Source organism: Heliangelus exortis, chromosome 21, assembly GCF_036169615.1.
Source record: "Heliangelus exortis chromosome 21, bHelExo1.hap1, whole genome shotgun sequence".
Taxonomy (NCBI): domain Eukaryota; kingdom Metazoa; phylum Chordata; class Aves; order Apodiformes; family Trochilidae; genus Heliangelus; species Heliangelus exortis.
In genome coordinates, this window is record NC_092442.1 from 9,529,664 (window position 1) to 9,549,993 (window position 20,330).

At 48.5% G+C, this 20,330-nt stretch overlaps 1 protein-coding gene across 18 annotated transcripts in view; it reads right to left on the reverse strand.

Annotated features, from left to right (window-relative positions):
* Positions 1-1,900: 1,900 nt before the first annotated feature.
* ACACA (acetyl-CoA carboxylase alpha) overlaps positions 1,901-20,330 on the reverse strand; it is a 114,609-nt gene continuing 96,179 nt past the window's right edge. For all 18 annotated transcript variants that reach the window (XM_071765117.1, XM_071765107.1, XM_071765103.1 and 15 more), the window contains 8 exons: positions 18,545-18,641; positions 17,776-17,911; positions 13,222-13,399; positions 12,587-12,699; positions 5,313-5,467; positions 5,034-5,204; positions 2,941-3,077; positions 1,901-2,224 (listed from right to left, as the gene is read on the reverse strand). In XM_071765117.1, the coding sequence (XP_071621218.1) occupies positions 2,098-2,224; positions 2,941-3,077; positions 5,034-5,204; positions 5,313-5,467; positions 12,587-12,699; positions 13,222-13,399; positions 17,776-17,911; positions 18,545-18,641 (1,114 nt within the window). In that variant the 3' untranslated portion in view covers positions 1,901-2,097. The remainder of the gene's footprint in view (positions 2,225-2,940; positions 3,078-5,033; positions 5,205-5,312; positions 5,468-12,586; positions 12,700-13,221; positions 13,400-17,775; positions 17,912-18,544; positions 18,642-20,330) is intronic.

Here is a 20,330-nt window from a genome sequence, read left to right on the forward strand (position 1 = left end):
GCGTGGACCCCCCAGGGCTCCTCCCAGGGCTGGCCTCTGACTTCAGAGCAGCTCTGATGTCACCCAACAGCTGGGCTTTTTTTAGAGCTATTTTACCCCCAAGTGAAGTGGTGCCCACCCCAGCACCTGTAACAGTGAGACGGGGGCTGCTCCTGCCCAGCAGGGAAGAGACTTTGGCAGCAAGAGCTCCCACCCCCAGGGAATGGAGCAGTGGGCACCGGGACATTCCCTGTAACACCTGCAGCCACCCATGGTAAGGGACAACTCCGTGTCACCACCACACAGAGGAAATCCTGGTGACAGTGGAGGAGAAGCCTGAGTTGCCCACGATGCCCCGGAATGGTCCTGCCTGGCTGAGACATTCTCTGTCTGTCTTGCTGCAGCCCTCACTGGCATAAGTAAAAGCATCTTTGGGGGTTGTTCAGGGGGCTCTAGTGGAAAAAAAAATTATTAAATCAAATCAGGTTCTTAACTATTAAGAAATAGCTCATCCTTGGGGTGACACTGTGCTGCTGGCCACGGGCAGGGTTGTGCTGCTGCTGCTCGTCCCCAGGGACCCCCGTGTTACACCAGCATCTCAGGAGCTCTGGCACCACACCAGGGGCTGTGTTACAGTGCAGAAGGAAACAGTACAGGTGTGAGGCACTGGCATCATCATTAATTAATTCACTCATAAAAACATCCATTCTGATACATACTATACTAAAAAAAGGAATTGTAAAATCGGAAATACTTTTAAGACAATCATTGGTGTAAGCTCTCTGGTACTGTTCAGACCAAGTTCCATACCAGGATCTGTGCGTTAGGGGGGGACTGTGCTTCCCTCCAGCATTCCAGCTTCTCTGATCTCTTATTGTGGTCAGAAGGCCCAGGAAAATACAAAAGTGTAGCAACAACCCAGGGACTGGGCAACTCTGCTGCCACCCCTGTGCCCTGGGCAGCCTGGCTCAGGAAAAAAGGAGACAAGGAGATGGGTAAAAAAATCAGCTGGTGCTAAGGCAGGGATTCCCACAATTACCTTGTCTTTTATATTTCCATCTTCTCTCCTGCCTCTGGTGCTCCCCTTCCCAGCCAGGGCAGAGGTGGAGGAAAGCTCTGCTCAGCTTTTTGGCAGCTTGAAGCCCCACTGGTGTGGGTGACTCTGTCCTTCCCCCTCCCTTCCCCTGGCACTTCCTGTTACCTGCTCCTGCAAAAGGAGAAGCACAGCAGTGGGGCTGTTCCATGTCTCTTATCCCACAAAATAATAGGGAAGGAAGAGCAGCCATGGCTGAGCAGCTGGGTTTTGGTCTCCTCTTTTACCTCCTCCCAGCAGGGCCTCTCACACAGGTTACTGACCTCTTCTCAAGCAACTGGGCACAAAGCGAGCAGGGATTTAGCTTCCAAAATCCTGCCCCACCACCTTCACAGTCCTGGGAAGCTCCAGAGCCTTCCCCACAATCTGCCCAGGGCACAGAAATGACTCTGGCCACACCACCCTCACCACAGTTTTACCTCCACTCCTCAGTAACAAGAGACACTGGGAACACAGGGACAGGAGGGACAACTCCTGGGGGGCTCCAGGCGGGAGGAGCTCCCGGGAGGCAGAGCCCATCCTTGGCTGCTGCCCCAGGGAAACGTTGGCACTTGTCAGGGGGGTGAGCAGAGAAGTCAGCAGGGGCAGGGGAGGGGGGGTCACTTAGAGGAGCCCCTGCTGTGCTGTTGCCAGGGCTCAGGGTGCTGGAGCACCCTTCATGGCCTGGCGCAGCTGGGGTGGCAGCCCGAGGTTGGTCCAGTCACGCTTTGTTAAATAAATAAGGTCCAGTTGGACAGCTGTAACTCAGTTCTGCAGGCGCTTGTGTTTGTACATTTCCCTCGTGTCTCTGGCCAAAGAACACACTTCCTCTGGTCAGTCTGATTTGAGAAAATAAAAATGTCACTCTTCCAGCCTTTCCCTGAGCCTCCCCGTCTCGGTACAGTGGTCGCAGTCAAGCAGACAAAGGGCAATTCTGAGCAGCTTCTTTTTTTTTTTTTTTTCTTTTTCTTTTTTTTCTTTTTTTTTTTTTTTTTTTTTTTTTCCTCCACTGTACCAGGCAGGGGGAGTGTGGGAAATCGATGCTCTTACGTTGAAGAAGGTGAATCCATTGTGGAGAGGATCCGCACAATCTCTGCTCGCTGGGTGGGTGATATATGCTGGGTCATGTGCACGATCGAATCCATGGCAACCTCTGGATTGGCCTGGACCAGGCTGGAAAGAGGAGAGATGTAAGTGACAGCAGCTCCAGCACTTGGACCCCGGGCTGACACGAGGAGGCCAAGAGCTCTGGCGTGTGCCCTGATCCCACCAGCACCTCCATCTCCCCCTCCCAGATCACCCCCAGAGCCTCAGCAGCCACAGCACGGGTGGAGGAGCTGGTGGGGATGATGGGAGAGCCCCTGGGGAGTCAGAGCTGGGATACGGGAGCCAGAGAAGCTTCACTGCCATTCAGTGCCCTCCCCAGCTCTCTGAGAGGCAAAGCTGCTGTAAGAAACCTCCAGTCTTACACAAAACCCATCAAAATCAGATCTGTTCAAGTCCAGCGCAGCGTTTGGCTCATGAGGCAACTCGCACAGGAGGAAACTACCAAAGTTTTAGTGTTTCAGGGGTTATTTGGTGCAGTTCTAAACTGCAATGAAAAGGAACTGGGCAGTTTAAGACACTGAGCATGAAACACCCCAGATATCTTGTCTGGGATGACTGGGGCTGGGAAAAGCAAAGGGAAAGAAGCCAAAAGGACCTCCCAGTTGTGGCTTTGCTCGTGACACCTGCAGGTGCAGCAGCACCACAGCCTCTGCAGGGACTGGGGCTGGGACTGAGTCCCAGTAGCTCTGCATTTCACATGAGAGGTGTGGAACTGTGACCCCTCAGCTGGGAGAGTGCACAGGGCCTGAATTCTGTGCCCCTGTGCTCTGGGCAGGACTCACCTCCGGATCTGTTTCAGGATGTAGTCCCTGGAGATGTATTTGATGTTTTCATCCACGACGGAGCGGACGCCTTCTTCTTCTGTCAGCTGCTTCTCCAGCCACTCCACCACGTCCTTGTTGCTGTCCCACACATAGGCCTGCCAACAAACCACAAGTGTCACCTGGCAAGTCCCCACAGCTGACAATTAGCCCAGCCAAAAGATGAGACAATCCTTTTGCATCCCCCTCCCTAAAGGTGACTAAAGGGGAACCAGAAAGGCGGGAGCTGTCCCAGTGAAGCCCACAGTGAAGCAGGAAGCCTCCTGCTGTGCTCAGATGCCCAACTTGTGCTGGGCTCTGCCTGCCTCTGAGGTGAGGGTGGTCAGAGATGCAGCTGAGCTTGGATTTCTCCCAGTGATAAGCTGTCATGGGGCCCACAAGTCCCTGTCACCTCAAGACTCCCTTGTTCATGTCCTGTGCCACTCACAGGACCCCTGATCCAGCCCCTCCAGCAGCTCTGCACACAGCTGAGATCAGGGCCTTGGCAACAAACCCTTTTTTTCTTCCCCAAGATCATTTCACCTGGTATTTGCTAGGTAGTTGACTACATAATAATTCAGGAGTGTGTTAGATGCCTAATAGCCTTCTCGCTCCTCTCTTCTCTCATTTTCTTTACAAATCATTTAAGAATCGTTTTGTTAATGGTTTCCGGAAAAGCAAGTGCTGCCATTAGCACTCATTCATATTTATGTCATTTTATTTGGGTAATTAAACACAAAGCTCCTCATTTAAAGGTGCACTATCTTTCTCTGTTATCACTAACCCAGTCAAAGTCAGAATGACAATGAGCTGGGTGCAGCCATGGGGCCCCCTCAGCCCCTTCCCCACCAGGGATGATCTGGGGAGCTGTCCCTGGCAGGGAGCAGGGGGTGCAGAGGTGCTTGGAGCAGCAGCAGTGAAACCAGTGACTGCTTTGCCTTACACAGTTCCTCCTCCTCCTCCTCCCCTCCCTCCCAGCCCTCTCCAAGCCTTCCCAAAGCTCCTTCTCCCCTGTCCCTGCTTCAGTGAGGAGCACCAGGGCAGCGCTCACCCCCAGCAGCTTCCTCCCTGCGTTTGGCTCTTTAATTACAGGTTTCTCAAGTCCAAGAAACCATTTCCCTCCTCCCAGGGACTCTCCCAAGCAACGTTTTTTTCCCCACCTGATGTGCAGACCCTGCTCCAGCCCCACCATCAGCCCTGCCTGATACTTTCAGACTAAACTGGGATTTTTTAAAATTTTTTTTTTTCTTTACCATTCCACATCTGCTCTTCTGACATCAGTGATGTCATTGCAACCTCCAGATTTTGCTTATTTCATTTTTTTTTTCCTTATGATTTTAAACTCGATGGGTTTTGCTCCTTGCTTCTGCCCCCAGCCACGCTCCCTGCATACCAAGTAGGGCATTTAGGAAGATTTCAGGGAAAAAAAAAAAAACCCCAAGCCCGAGAAGCTGCCTTACGGTTGCAGACCTGCGTAAAGCTAGATATACCCAAGAATCCCAAAGCTTTTAGTTTAGGAGAATATTTAATACTCTTATTAATCATTTTTAATCCGTTTGCTTTTAATTAAGAAACAGCATGATGCTTTCCTATCAACATATGCCAGGGAGCAGATTAATTGTGGCTTAAGATAACTCTCCTTGATTGGTGTAATGTATTAGCTAACGAGATGCCCGCTTTTAAAGACGCTCAGACACTACCTTGGAAAGCCTGCTGCCCTCCAGAGAATGCTCCCCCCCTTTTCTGGAACCCCTGAGTGTTTGTGACTTCAAAAATAGAATAGAATAAAATAAAAATAAAAGAACTCAGATTGGAGGACTGTGACAAAAACAACCTACGAGCAGCTCCAGAGATTGCTCTGCAGAGCTTCCAGCTTCAGAGCTGGCACGCAATTAAACCAGAAAGCCTCAACGTCAGATGGGGGCTGTGGCCAGCACCAAGGCCACCCCGACCCCAAGGCCATTCCCCCCCCAGAATTCAATTTCATCACCTAAAATGTCTTTGTACATGGCAACCAAACATCAGAGCTCAAAGCACTGAACTTTCAGCCTATGGTGCAGCTGCTGTGTCATTACCTTCACGGTCCCCTCGGCCTCCACGAACCAGCGGCGCAGCATGGCCTGGATCTGCCCATCGGTCAGCTCAGGGTTGGCATCATGGATTTTCTTTTTCACCATCTCTTCCAGCAGCAGACGTCTCAATCTCCAGTAGAAGAAGGTACGGGAGGTTTTCCAGTCTAGAACGTCCTGCCCAAGACATGTGGAGAAGGAGAAATGAGCGAGGGACAACGTTTACAAGGAAGAACACAGCTTGTCCCCCTGGAGGCCATTTCCCAGCCCTCCCCTGACACTCACAGTGATGGCTCCCTTCTCCTGCATCCGTCCTGGTGTGTCGTGCAGGTCAGCAAACTGCACAGCCACCTGCTGGTACATGGGGATCAGGAATTCCTCCCTCTCCCTCAGCTTGGTCTCCAGCTCCTTCCGCTCCGCGGGGCTCAGCTCGGGGGTACCTGCAGGAGGGCACAGCCACAGCTCAGAGCCCCTCCTGGGGCAGGGAGGGACAGCCAGCAGCTCCAGGGTAACCAGAGGGAGCAGGGGGAGTTTCTTCTGTCCCTGAATAGAGGTGGAACCCAGCTTGGCTCTGGCCAGGACACACCAAGCAGAGCCTCGAGTCAAACCCAGGTGTCCCAGCCCTGATTTCCTGCTACTGATATTCAGGAGAGAGCTTCAAAAGGAGTTTTCACCATGGAAACTCCATTCCATTTAAATGCCAATGAGCTGAGCCATCAATTAAGTGACATTTACTGGACTTACTCCTAAAAAAGAATAATGTCCCAACACACAGTTCATTCAGCCATGTGAAACCACCTACACAATTTTGGGTTCTCCTGCAGGGTGGCTCCTGGCAGAAGCTGTCAGAGCCCCTGCCTTGGTAAGGAAGACACAAAGTTATGCTGGAGATGCCAAAACCAGTCATGGTCAGTTCACCAGTGCTCAGCACACACCAGAATCCATCATGGACTCCCACCATGGACAGGAATAAAACCCTGTCAAAAAGGCAGTGTCCTGGGGAGGTCAGAATTTCTCGTTTATTTCAAAGCATTCAGCTCAGATAAAATTAACTTCAATTAAAACCATGCATGAAACCATTCCCGATTAATTTTGGAATTGCCTGACCCAGACCAAGGGGAAATTGGTGCTGTGGGGCCAAGTCCCACCTCCTGCCCCTGCCCAAAGGGAAAACCCCTCTTCCTCCCAGGGCAGGCATGTTTTTCTGTGCCTCCCAATATAAATGTTACCTACCCTTTCCTGTGCTAGTAAGAAGGTTTTAATTAAGAGAATCTACTCGTAGAACCTTCAAATTAAAAAATTATCTATATTTCTCCACGTTAAACTCCCAGGCTCCTCCAGCTCCCCATTTTAAATGTCCATGTGTGCACTGAAGCCAGGGCTGCTGGTGTATCCTGGCCTCCCTGCCACCCTCACCATGTACAGTCAAACCAGCCAGGCCCAGTAATGATTTAGGTGAGATTAACAAATATGTCAATGTCTATTTTCTGCTTAATTTAAAAGCAGCGTCTATAAAGATTTTTGACTTCTGAACCCTGTTCTCCTGGAAGAAAGAAGGTAACAATGAGGAGGGGGGATAAAGAGTGATTATCCCATCATCGATCGTTTGTCAGGAGCATTTCTTATTCACTGGACTATTGTAAAAAGCTAAGCTCTCGATCAATCCTGTAAGCCCCCTGTACAATTAAATATCTTGGAATGGTTTTCTTTCTTTCCTAGGCAGATCTCGAGGCCTGGGGGGGTTTTCAGAGAGCTGGGGCTTTATTTATTTATTTCTCATGAAGAAAAAAAGAAGTCGCCTTCCACAAATCTTACCCTGGCGAGGAGAGGGGAGTTAAAATATGGGATTCCTCTGCTCTAAAGGTACTTGACAGTTAATGAAACTGTTCAAGTTTAAATCATAGGAACATTATAGACCTCGAGGTATGGATTGGCTGCTAATCGATAGAGAAACAAAAGCAGCAGCACTGGGAAGCAGCCCCAGACACAAAGCCCAGGGGGTTTGGCACGGGGCAGGTAAGAGGAGAGGACAATTTAAAGGCAGAAAGCACACGTGTGACCTTGCTCCCTTGGCAGGCAGTGCAGGACACTTTCTAAGGCAGAGCTCTGAGCACCATAAAATGTCACATTCATCTTGGATTGCAGCTTGCTCTGCAGCCTCCCTGCAGCCTGGGTTTATATTTAGTGCTGGCACGGGGACAGCTGCTGGCAGGATGGGGAGAGCCCAGGTGGACATCTTGATCCCCCTCTCCACACCTTTACAGCCCCAGACCTCTGCCTTCTAGGGTGTCTACTCTTTTTTTTTTAATCAACAGCAAAACCACATTTAACAAGTTGAAAAAAGCACCCTGGGGATGTGGGGACGTGGTAACTCTGGGGCACCAAACACACCTGAGGTCAAAAGAGTTGTGGCCAGGGTCCTGCCCTACAAAAGATGTTCTGCATGAAGAGCAGCCCCCAGACACACGAGGAAGCTGCTGCAATAAATCCAGGGTGAGACCTCTCCTCTGGTACTGGATCTCCATTTGTACTCCTCTCCAAAAGTTAAGGGAAAGCAACACCCAAACTATTCTGACTTGTGCCCCATTAAAGACAAAACCTCCTGGGCAGGGTCCCCAGCACCGCCCCAGCCCTGTCCTGCAGGGAGGGGGTGATTGGGCCTTTAATAAAGTTCCTGCCAGGTGGGAATGGCTCAGCAGGACCATGAATCACAGCTTCCCATAACATTTAGTAGCAAAGTGCTTTTTTTTAAATATGAGCAGTTTAACAGGTTAGACAAAATGACTTCAAGAAATGTTATTGTAGGTTGCCTCTGATTGCGGAAAGCCGGGCAGCTGCTGAATCAATTTGATGGTTTATGGTTCCTAAGCTGTTAAAATGTGGGATTTTTTCCCTCACCCTCAGCACACAGACTCCACAGGACCAACCATCTACTTGTTCATTTTCTTACCTCTTCCTCAAACATCCACTCACAGAGCTGGGTAAAGCCCTGCACCAAGGCTGCTGACCCTACGGGTTTGTGGAGCCTTCAAGGAGACTGCAAAGGGGCATTAATAATGATTTTCTGTTACAATTATTACTGAATTACTGGTGGCAAATTTGGGGACCTTTTTTTTTTTTTTTTTCCCCCAAAAAACCTTCCACATTAAATTAAATTTATCTCATCATTTGCCTGTGGCCACTCTTCAGTGAAGTGCCTGAATCCCATGGCAGCACGTGCTGGGAGGGTCCTTAGGGATGAACTCTGGAGATGCACATCAGTTGCTCTGCACCCAGTGACAATTAAATGTCCATTTTAACCCTGGTCATGACTGGCTCACCTAATTTCCACACCTGCAACACCAATCCTCCCACCCGAATCTCACCTTTCCTTCCCCTGCCTTTAACAGGCAGAAGTTCAGCAAATGCAGCAAGAATGCCAATGGCTGGGGCTGCTCAGGCATCCCAGCTCCCAGCCCAGCTGCAGGGAGCTGCTCCAGAGGGCAGAGGGAAGGTCACTGAGAGCCACTCACGTCCCTGGGGACAGAGGCATTTTTTGACTGTCGCTTGTTTCTTTAAATGAGACTGCCTGTAATTGCTTCACTAAATATTCAGTAGGATTTATGTTACAAAGGTGCAGCATGAAGCAGCAGTGAAGGTCACACATGCTCCTGACACGGGCTTGAAATCTCCTCGTGCAGCTGTGCTGGGCACTGCTCCACCCTGCTCCTTTCCAGCTCTGGGCTCCCAAAGCCTCAGGTTGGCAGCAGAAAGAATGGGCAGAGTGTCGTGGGTACCTAATTCCAAACATTCCTCTTTTGAGGGAACCCTCTCATCCTGGTGGAGCTGACAGAAAGCAGTCCTTGCTCTTCTAGACTCATGATTGTGAGCTAACAACAATTTACATGCAGCAGCATTTGCAGACAGGAGCAACTGGAAACCTGAAGAGACAGCAACAGCTCCTGAAGAGACAAAGTTCCAACCACACTGCCTGCATTTGTCCAAGACTTCAGGAGAGGTGGAATCACAACAGCAGCATTTTTCATACATTGTTGCTCAGGAAAACAACCAGGAGTTGATTAATTACAACACAGAACTAACAACTCCCCCCAGAAAAGAAGTACTGGACTTCAGAGCTGCAATCTAACTTCCCAAGCTTGGAACCAGACAGACCACAGGGCTGTCCCCAGGTCACCAGTGAAGTCCTCACCTCTTCCCCTTCCCAAAGTGCTGCACAGTCCCCTGCCAGCACCTTGCAGGTGCATACAGGTAGATGTACAGCATGTAATTCCAAATAAAACCCAAGATGCAGGCCAGCAGATGAGCAATTGTTTCATAGGAGCAGCTGCAGAGGATATTCCCACTCTTACAATGTGTATCAGGTGACATTCAAATGCTGCTCCCTTTTACCACATGCTAAATACCTGATGTGAAAATGTAACATCCCATCTTGCTCTACCTGGAGCCATTTTGCCATTCCTTTCAGGCAGATTCCACCAAATTCTTCCATACATTGCCCTGTGCACCTGACACATCCCCAGAACCTGCACGACAAAGCTGATTTTTATTCCACTCCTGCCTCTTGTACTCTAATTGTAATAAATAAATAAAATAAAACCGAATCTGTATTGGTGGCTACAGCCTGAGCCTTGCAGTCTGAACCATCCCTAGGCTCTCCTTGCACACCCTCTCTGTGTGGAGATGTGCTCCAGGGCTGGAGCAGGACCATCCCTCCCTCCCCTGCCCTCTGCTCCTCTCCCTTTGCTGCTCTGCAGCAGCACAACTCTTGAGTGACGTTTTAATAAAACCCGGGGCTAATAAACATTTCAGCAATAGGGCTAGAGAATTGATAATGAACAGATTTATGTCAAATTATTCAATAGCTGCCAGCCTCCTCTGCTCTCACACTCCCCAACTCCAAGTCCAACCCCAATATCTCCAGATGCCTGGAAGGAGAAGGCGGTCGCCCTCTCTCCCCACCCCTCCGCAACAGGCACCAGGGAGAGCATCTCCCTGCTCCTCGGCAGCTCCGGGGAGGGATGACAGCCATTCAGGGGTTAAAGAGAGGCAGTGAACCCCCAGCTAATGAGTAAGAATTCAGCAGGCAGTGTAAGATAAATGGAGCTTTCTCTGCTTCTGCTGGAGTCAGCATGAACTGCGGCCCTGCGGCTTGTTTGTGGCAAATGGAGTGCGCGAAATATCAAAGGGCAGTGATCCAGAAGAAGACCGACTTTGACAAATTTTAAATTGGCCAGAAAGAAAACCAGCAAAAAAAAAAAAAAAAAAAAAAAAAAAAAAAAGAGAAAAAAAATTATGCAACTCAGTGTGTCCTGCAATCTTGGCTTTCCTGCTCCCTGGTACAGAATTAGTGGCAAAACAACAGCAATGATCGGGTGGTGTTGGGAGCAATTACGAACCATCTAAGTGAGATGCTTATCAGTGACTGAAGCTTTTAGAGCTCTCTGTATGTACAGTTGTAAGTGACTTGCTCTTGTGTTGCAGTAATTTTAATTAAAGTGTATGGAGTTTGCTAGGAGTAATTACCCTGTAGAGGAAGAGGGGAGGAAAAAAAACCCAACAACCTGAACAGGCTCCTGCCTCCTCACACAGCAGCACTGGGGTTCTGATTGTTGGCAGGGTTGTTCTTGTTCTGACTGTCTGTATCCCCTCCTTTTTGGTTTTTTTTCCAGGGATGCTGGTGCAGGTCCCACTGGTGTGGTACAAGGGTGTTCTGCAGGTGTCCTGCACCCAGGCAGGGTGATGGACCCTCGAGAGGGGCCACCCAAAGGTGATGCTTCTCATTTTGCTCTGCTCACCTCCATCCTCCACAGCTTGAGGGCTCCAGCAGCCCCCTGTCTGTAGCCAGGGACTGCTCCTGGGCAAGGACTCAGCCAGAAGACCCCGTGTCTTTGCAGAGGCAGCAGGCTGGCTTGCTCACCAGCAGAGCCAGTGCTTTTTACAGCAGGGTGAAGGTAAATACTCTCAGGAAGGGTGCTCCAGCTGTAGTGCCATTTATCTGCAGGGAGCAGAGCTGACTGCTCAGCATTTTGCCTCCTCTAACCACACATCTCATTTCTCCTTCTCCCTGAGCTGGTGGGCAGCTCTCCTGTGTCCCAGGAGGAGGTGGAAGCACCCCTCAGGAGTGTGGTTGTGTGAGGAACTCAACTACAGCCTCCAGACCATGAAAGGTGACATTTGGGGGGGGCTGTTTGCTGGGTCCCCAGGATTTGGTGTAGTGATGTCCCCTCTGCTCCCTAGGGGACACTGTCAAGTCCAAAGGGAGGTTTTTCTCCTTGCTGCAACTACAAACGTTGGAGCTGGTTTGTAATTCCACCAGACCCAGGCAGAGGGAACCACATCCCTCCATCCACAGGCAGGGTGTCCCTGCCTGCTCTCTCACCATCATGGACACCTACAGGAGCTGAATTCAGACTAAACTGCTGCCTTGTGCCAGGCTGCAAAACTCAACCCCCTGCTAACCTGCTTCTTGCCCAGAAAGCAATGAGCACAGTGAGAGAAAACAAAGAGAGTGTCAAAATGCTATCATTAAAAAGAGAGGCAATGTCTTTGATGCTATCAGAGACATCAGTAAGAACCTAGCAGTCTGATTCTCAGCACTCCCCCATACGCCTTACAATGGTTATTCTCTTCCCAAGGCCTATCAGAAGGGTTGTTTTGTATATAAATTGTTGCACTGTCATAAATTAAAAAAAAAGCCAAATAATAAACTGTAATGGCAGCAATAGCCACGATTTATCAGTCGTTTGCAGAACACTTTCCTCCTGAAGGATCCCAAAAGGCTTTATAAATTCAAACCATCCCCACGTAGTGTGCTTCTTCCACTACTGAAATGTAGTCAATTTTGGAGGTAAAAAAGAGGCTCTGTAAGATTATACTCTTATAGTAAGAGCTAGTAAAGAACTATTTAAAGAGCCTTTTCCCCTGAGAGAGCACATATCTGCTATTAAGTGCATTTTGCTGCACATTCTGTATTTTGGGTTGTTGGGTGTTGACCAGGCACAGGGATCATTTGGAGTGCAAGGCACAGTAATAACACAACAGAGGCAGTGATGTCCCAGCCACTGAACACTGCATATCACCCCCTATTTTACTGAAAAGGTGAAGAATTATGTGTTTTTTTTCCTTGGATCCAAAGCACAGACAGTTATCATTACTTAGAACTACTTCATACAGTGAGAGCCCTGCAGCCCAAAAAGTCTTTGACCAAATTCCTTGGTTATGCCACATGACACCAGCTCAGGGTTTGGCCCACAAGCCTTTAGTGAGCAGAGAAATTGCTGAGCTAGAAACTAGGCCATTTTGAGAACCACTCAATAAAAAAAAACCCAAAAAACCTAAAAGAAATAATTTCAAAAAGATGCTTTCTGTGTCCCCCCCCCTCGGTACAGTACGCGCCCATCAGCATCGCCTCGCTCACACCTACCTACACGCCACTCGTCCCAGCTGGCTGTCCCCCCAGGTTAGATGACAGTAAATAACAATTATCAGTAATTTGATAAAAAGCCTCAGAGCCCTTTGTAAGGCCTGTGAACCCCTCTCCCCTCAGCCCCCAGACCTACCCAGCCTCTCAGCCAGGCGGATGTAGACGGGGTCCACGCGCCGCATCGTCTTCACCAGATCCTTCCTGCGGAACTTGATCTCCACTGTCCCCTCTGGCTCCAGGACTCCTCCTCTGATGGGGGATGGGAAAAGAGAAAAGAAAGGCACTTTGAGGTCATCAGACATGGGGAAACACAAAATGGAATGGTTCAGTGTTGTCTAGAAAGTATGTTAAAGAAGAAGAGAAGTGGGGGAGGGAGACAAAATGAAAAGAGAGAACAAGAAAGAACCTTAGCTTTTATTATCCAACACCAGAGATGCACAGCAAGCTTCCCAGAAACACAGCTATCCAGCAGCAGAGAGCCCAGCCTGGCACAGCAATGCTCCTCCCCTTAAGCTGTGACCTGAAAGGTCTTGCCAAAGGCAGGCAAGCTTTATGAAACCAACCACATAACCAACCACTGCCAAAGGCAGAGGAACACGGGAACTGAAATTGGGCTTGGTGAATCAAATCACTTCAGTCTACCTGGGAGTGGTGGAAGATGGTCACCTGGGAAGGTGTCCAGCCCCTTCAGTAACCACTGCCACCCCCTGAAGTGAGGGTTCTCACTCAGGCAGGCACTGGTAGCTCATGGGGAAGGAGGAGCTGCCATACCTGCTCTCCCGGTCAGCGTACATCTCCATGTGACGAGGGTTAATGGTGGGGTCAACCACAACCCAGGACCCCCCCCTCAGCTCTGCCTGGGGGGGGATGTAAATCAGCACAGGTTGATGGTATTCTCTCAGGCCATCCACAATGTAGGCACCAAACTTGAGCACTTGGTCATACATGTCTGCAGGAAGAGGACACAATGCTTGAAGTCACAGCTTTCTAAAGCTTTCATTTAGAAAAAACAAACAACAAATCTATTACTGCTTTAGGGACATTTCCACAGCCAAATGGGTGAAATTTTCCTCAGTATTCAGCCAAACTTCTTCTCCTTCCCCATCCACATTAATTTCACATTCCTACTCCTTGCATCACCCCACATAATCTCTCCAGTCCTTCAGGCTCACTAGAAATAGCAGTTGGGTGCTTTGCCACAGTGCAGGTATTCATTTCCCACGTCTCCCAGGACACTGTTTTCAAGCCTCTTCATCAGCTTTGTTCTTTGCTTAGCACCTCCCAGTTTGCCTCATTTTCCCTGGCCATTAAAATCCCAGTGAACAGAGCAGGAAAACCAAGTGGGTTGCAGGGATGTAGAGTCCCAGCACAGCAGTGAGGGGCTTGCAAGCCTGAGACATTTTAATTCAGCTCAAATCCTTACACAACCACTTGAGCAAGACACCATTTCTGGGGAAGAAAGAGATGCCAGCCCAGGTCCCCTTGTCATTTAACCCCAGTTTAATGTTAAGCATTACCATGAGCATAGTTAAGTACTTTACTCTTTGGGAAATGCTCTTACAGATATAAACCTACTATATAAAATGTGTGTGTATATAGATATATATACATTTATATATATATAGATATAGATACATTTGCACCATATACACTAATGCAATCTCTCCAGCTCATCTACAAGGTCACTGTCCAAGTACCCAAGAAAAAGAATTTCACATATGTCATTTAATAAAAGTCAAATACTGATGAAGAGAATGATTTATTTCCTCTGATTGCAAATAAACATAAATTCTGGCAGACAGGGGGGACTGAAAACCAAACAAAATTCCAACCTTCCCCTTTGTCCTGAGCAAAGAAAAAGGCCTCAAAAGGGGTGACAAATTTATTACTAATTACACAATTATTTTATTATGTAGTGCTAGTAATAAACCACTTGAAGTACTTTCAGCTAATTCTAGTGTTAAGAAAATAATTGCTTGATTCAAATTATTTTAAGGGAATTAATTCTTTACTAGACATTTTTTACTAGTGCTACATAATAAAATAATTGCGTAATTAGCAGTAGATTTTTCACTCCTGCCAAGGGTATATATTTTACTCAGGTTAAGTGTAGGAAAAAAGAAGCACTACTTGTTTGAACAAGGCAGAGGGAGGAGGAGCAGAGGAACTGAGAGAAATTTGGTGCTTTCTGTACCCAGCTCTGAACCTCCCCAGGTTTCCCAGGGGCAGCAGCAAGGTCAGGGCAGCATTTCTGTGCCTCCAACACCTCCAGGATCAGACTGTCAGAGCTCCAGAGAGGAGCCAAGGGGAACCCCAGTATCCACAGGCTATGGGAGGGTTCCTGCAGGGTTTTTTCCTCCCGCCACCTCACTGGTCCATCTTCCTACACTTACCATGGCAGCAAAGCAGGGACTCTTAGAGAATCTCTATTTTTAACAGGTAAATTATAAGTGGAGTGATGAAGCTCATAAAAGTGCTGCCAAGACAACCCAAGGCACTGTCTGTGGCCCCCATGCCCCATCCTCAGACCATACACCCTCCCTGATGTAGGTATCTGAGTGTGAAACTACCAAACATTTGCCATACTGTGCCTGCTGCCTCTTACCTGCAGTTTTCCTGTATTCTTCAATCTTACAAGAGAAAACAGTGCAGAAAATGTAAGCTGCAGGTGGCAAAGGATGCCAGGTCTTTGTGGTGCCCACTGCCCTGGGCTGGAGCTGCCCCTGCCTTGGCAGGCTGCAGATTTTACTGTAACTGCCACACTTACATGTTGCAAACAAAACCTTCTCCCTTCCATCATCACCCCTGCAGCAGAGAGCACCAGGCACATCTCAAGAGCAGGCTGTTTGCACAACTGCTCTTGCAAAGTCCTCACTTATGTTGATACTGGATAAATTTAAACCAAATATTGTATTTCCGGGCCAAATTTAATTCCTGTATTGATTTACAAAGCCTCTTGCAAGGCAGGGAATGCTGCAGCAGTCCTGCAGCAGAGCAGAGCTCCTGGTTACCCCTGGGGCAGGCAGCACCCTCCCCAGTCCCTGCCTGCTCAGCTGCAGCCTGCACCAGCATCTATGACACAGGGACATGAAATCTGCTGGAAGCTGTTATCATTACCCTGGATGTGTAAATATTGGCACTCAGCTGCACCAAGCATGCAAGAAAGGCTTGCAGACAGCTTTCTGCATTTCCATGGTGTCGGGCAGCCTGCCCTGAACCCTCCAGAAGCTGGAAGGGATCTCATCAGCTTGGCTGGATTATCAGATAGGACCTGAAGGTAAACACCAGGCAGAGATTGGCTGCAGACACATCACGTCCCTCATAAACCCATTACAGACAAGCAGTACCAGCATCCCACAGCCAGGTAATCAGAGATTTAAAACAACCTTTTTCATTCTGCTGCAGTTTTTTTTTTATATTGTTATTTATAACCTGTCCCAGGAAAAAAAAGAAGAAGTAAAACATGAAAACCCAACTGCGAGTGACCCTGTAGCAGGAGTGGAGCTGCAGTTTAATGTGGCAGGGATTTGCATGCTATCAAACTATTCATGCCATGTCCAAGACCCTGGTGCTAATTTCCAGTAAATTTCACGCTTGATGTCTCCCCGTTGTGGGTCACTGCTGGTTCGCCTAAATAAACCACTTCCAAATGGCTCCTCCATCTAAATATTCAAGCCAGTTTTTATAATTTAATTTTACATTATCCTGAACAGCCTTCCGGCCAGAGAGAGCTCGTTGGGGAAACCACCACCACCATTGTCAGATGCCTTTATTTATGGTGCTTATTTATTTATTTTACAGCTAGAATTAGACCTCCCAGGCTGACTGGTAAAGAGAGGGTTGGGGGTTTTTTTGTTTGTTTGCTTTGTTTTTTTTTCCTCTCTTGTTTTTTTCCCCCTCTGCTAATGTCAATTTTCAGCATAGCAAGAGCTGTCTCTAATCTTTTCCTACTCATTACACACAATTTTGGAGTCATTTTACCCACAGTGCAGTCGGCTCCTGGCAGTGTGTTTGTGTGCACTGAGGGGTGGCATAATTGTTTATTTTCCCTCCCTGCATAATCCCCAGCCAGCACTGAAACCAAAACTGCAAACAACTCCCCGAGGGACACAGAGAGTGTCAGGAGAGCCCAACGTTGGCTCTGCTGGCCCCAGCAGCAAACGAGATGCAGGAAAATGCAGGGAACCAAGGAGCAAACTGCACTGGGTGTCCCTGCCCTCCTCCCCCTGCCACCAGCTGGGGACAGGTGACACAAACACAGCATCCTCAGGGGGCCTGCTCCATCCTGGGCTTCTGGTCCCAATTCCAGAGCTCAATCAGTTTCTGAGGAACCCAGCAAAGGGCACAACAGACCTCACAGCACTGGGAGGTAAAATGATATTTAACAAATACTTGGTAAAGTGACACCAACAACTGCCCTGCCCGTGGTGCAGCAGGGGAAGGAAGGCATGAAGGGAGCACAGGAACAGCACACGGAGCAGAAACCACCCAGAGAGGCAACAGCATTGTCCAGAAGACAGAATTTTGCCCTCTTTTGTCTTTGCATCTGCAAACTCACTGGCATTGCTTTCTGCCCTGCTGATGAGACAGCAGAGCAGGAACTCTTCCTGTGTTAGTGCAGCTGTAACTTTTCTTCTGTGTTTGTTAAGTGTCACATGCAGGTAAGAGGCCATCATCTTTTACTTATTTAAATTTTATAGTATCAATTTCACATTCTTGGCACTTGACAAAATTTAAAGTAGCAATATGTGGTGCAAAAATGTAACTGCTGGTATATTAACTGAGCAATTTTATAACTCTTCACTTCACAGGAACATCACTACCACCAAAAGAGTCAACTGGGAGACAGCCCTTGATAGGGAAATATTACAGTGGGGAAAATCATCAATGCCACAGTGTTTCCACTTGACAGAATATGCCAATACACTTCTGGCCTGCAATAATGCTGCCTTCCCCAGCCCCAGCTGGAGGTGAGGCAGAAGGCTGTAAAGCTTTCTGAGCAGGAGGGGTTTCCTGAGACCCCCCCAAGCCCAGCTGGCAGCTGTAAATTCTGCCAGAGCACTGCTGACACCCACCTGCCTGTCCTCACTGCACCTCTCTGGCCACTTCCTAGCACCATGTATGAAAGTACACATCAAAAAACCCAACTGCATTGCTCTGTCCCTCACCACATGCTGCCAGCTGCTGGCCTGTCCCCAGAGGGGACTGCAGGGTGTTAAACCAGTGGAGCTGGTGGCACAGGCTGTGACACGGTGGGGAAGAGCCCTGAGCAGTACAAGAGAAGCTGCTGGATGGGACAACAAGGGGACCCACACGGGTGGTTACCTTTCATTCCACCAGAGAAGCCTCTCCAGTTGGCAAAGACCATCAGAGGAAGCCCTTCCCTGTTGAAGTCATTGATAGCCTGAGCAGTCTTGAAGGCAGAGTCAGGGAACCACACCTGACCAGCCTGCTGGATTATCTGGTGGGAAGAGAACAGACTGGTAAGGCTTCAAATGCATCAGTGGTAGAGCATAAAAATATAACAATGGATGGGACAAGAGGTGAGGTGTGGAATGCAGTGGAATGCTTAGGATCTTTTGGTTCATAGAAAAATCAGGACAATCCTTTTTTCACCATCAAGAGGAGTGTTCCCACTGATTCAGTTAAGAAGAGGAACAGAGATGGTACAGAAAGTCTGATACCATTAATGCTGTAAGAAGGTGAAGGTGGAGAAAGAGAAAAGGATGTGCAAAGGAGAAGATCCAGAAGAAATGATGTAGGGCCAGAGCTGTGACATCAGCAATGAGAAAAGCAAAATGTCAGAGCAGAAAGAATATGGAATACTAAAGTGAGTGCCAAAGAGCAGGAAAATTATTTCTAGTAGCCAGATTCCCTGGGCCCCAGTCCCTGTGCCTCACCCAAGTCCCAAGAGAAGCAGGACTGCAGAGGAATGTGTCCCCTGGATGGGACACAAGTGTCCATCCCCTCCTCCCAGCACCCCAAGGAACAGCTGTACTTTTTGTCCCACATTTGGGGGAAAAAACCTATCCCATCAAAACAAGTGCTGTTTCCACAGAACCACTCCCAGAGGACAAGCAAGTGCTCAGCCTACCTTGGCCTCTGAGTCCAGGTTGGCAGGATCAGCAGGGATGCTGAGCTCCACTGTTCTTGTTTCTACGGCAACGACTCCTACAGGTATTCCTCCCAGCCTGAGAGACAAATCAAAATTCTGATTTCTACTGTTACACAAATAGACATTTTTTTTCCAATTTGCATCAAAATACTCAAGAGAGACCAATAATGCAAGCAAACGTTGGAAGAAGCATTCTGGCCCTTTTGAAGAGTTCAGGGATGTGGCTACGTTTCAGAGTAGAATTTACAGTTCTCAAAGCAAAATCTTGGTCTAAAAACTCTCTCATACCTCACTCTGGGTTAAATTGGATAGAACAAAGCCCAACTTTTGAACAATACAGCTACATCTCCACCACCCTTCAGATGTTACCACGCAGATTTAATACCAATGGTCCTGACCACAAAAAACCCAACATGCAGCCCCAAGGCTTCCCATGCCCTGTTTTGATAAGGGCTTTTAGCTGATAAAATGCACCCACAGGCTGCACATCTGAGCAGCCCTGATGTCTCAGCCCCCCTACACCTCACTGCTTACAAAAACTCCCTCTCCTGAGAGCCTAGCCTGAAGGATGGGGCAAGGTTTAGGTTTGGTTGTTTCCCTCCTCCCTTGGGAGGCTGGGAAGGGCAGAGGGAGAGGCAGGGAGCAGAGGCAGCAGGGAGGATGCTCAGCTCTGCTCTGGGCAGCATCCAACCAGCCCTTGACACAAAAAGCATCTGGTGTGGGCTGACAGCAGCCTCTCCCAGGACAGGAGTCCCAGCAGAGCCTCTGCTCTCTCCTCGACCACCTGGAGCTGGCTGACACTCTGCAGGCAGGGAAAGTGACAAGGCCCATGTGCACCAGGGGGCTGGGAATATTCCCACTGGCTGTGATGAAGAGGCTGCCCAGAAAGCTGTAATTGCAGGAGCCGTCTTAAATCGGTAACTTATAACTTCTGTATTAGGGCCCATGTGACCTAATAAAGAACATCTTTATCCAAGTATTACAGTTATTTATTGAACTTGAAAACAGCTCAAAACAACTTCTGTTTTCCATTATACTTCATATAAATTTTATCAGGCTAGCACATGAAGATGCTACATCTTGTTTTATAGTGTGTCCCTGGACAAGTTGCCACAGAATAATAAAAGACAATTTACAGCCAACAGCACACATATTCCAAACATACATACAAAAGATGAGTTTTGGCAGCACTTACAGTAACAATCCCAGAAGAATACACTCGGATTTGTTTTTTTCAAAATGCCACTGCTTTTGAAAGAAGTCAGTTTCATTGGTGTTATATACACCTGAGAGTTCAAAGCAACTTGGAATTTGTCAGAAGAAAGGGACTGCAAGTGAAGCAGAGCTTGGGCCTGGGCAGGGACCTTCTAGCTTTGCCAAATCATTGATTTCCCTCCTTTCCCCACATACTGCTTAACCTAAAAGCCTTTAAATAATTATAGGGTGGCAGGTGAGAATACCAAAGGGTATCAAAAGGTCACAGGACATGCCAAGGTTATGTGGTCAGCCAGCAGGTATTTTCAGCTCAACCAAACTATTCTAGAGCTCTCCAGAAGGGACACAACCCTTGCCCTGAGAGGCTGCAGGTGAGCTCCAGGTGAAGGCCAGAAGCACTGCTATTTCCCATTGTATCTGCCTCTGCCCCTCAGCAGGAGGACTCTGGGGCTTTAGGGGGTCAAGCAGAGAAATGGGAGCTCCCAGTGCCAGACCTGCTGGATCCACAAGTGCCATCACCCCCGTGAAGAGAAGCAGCAGCACTGATCCA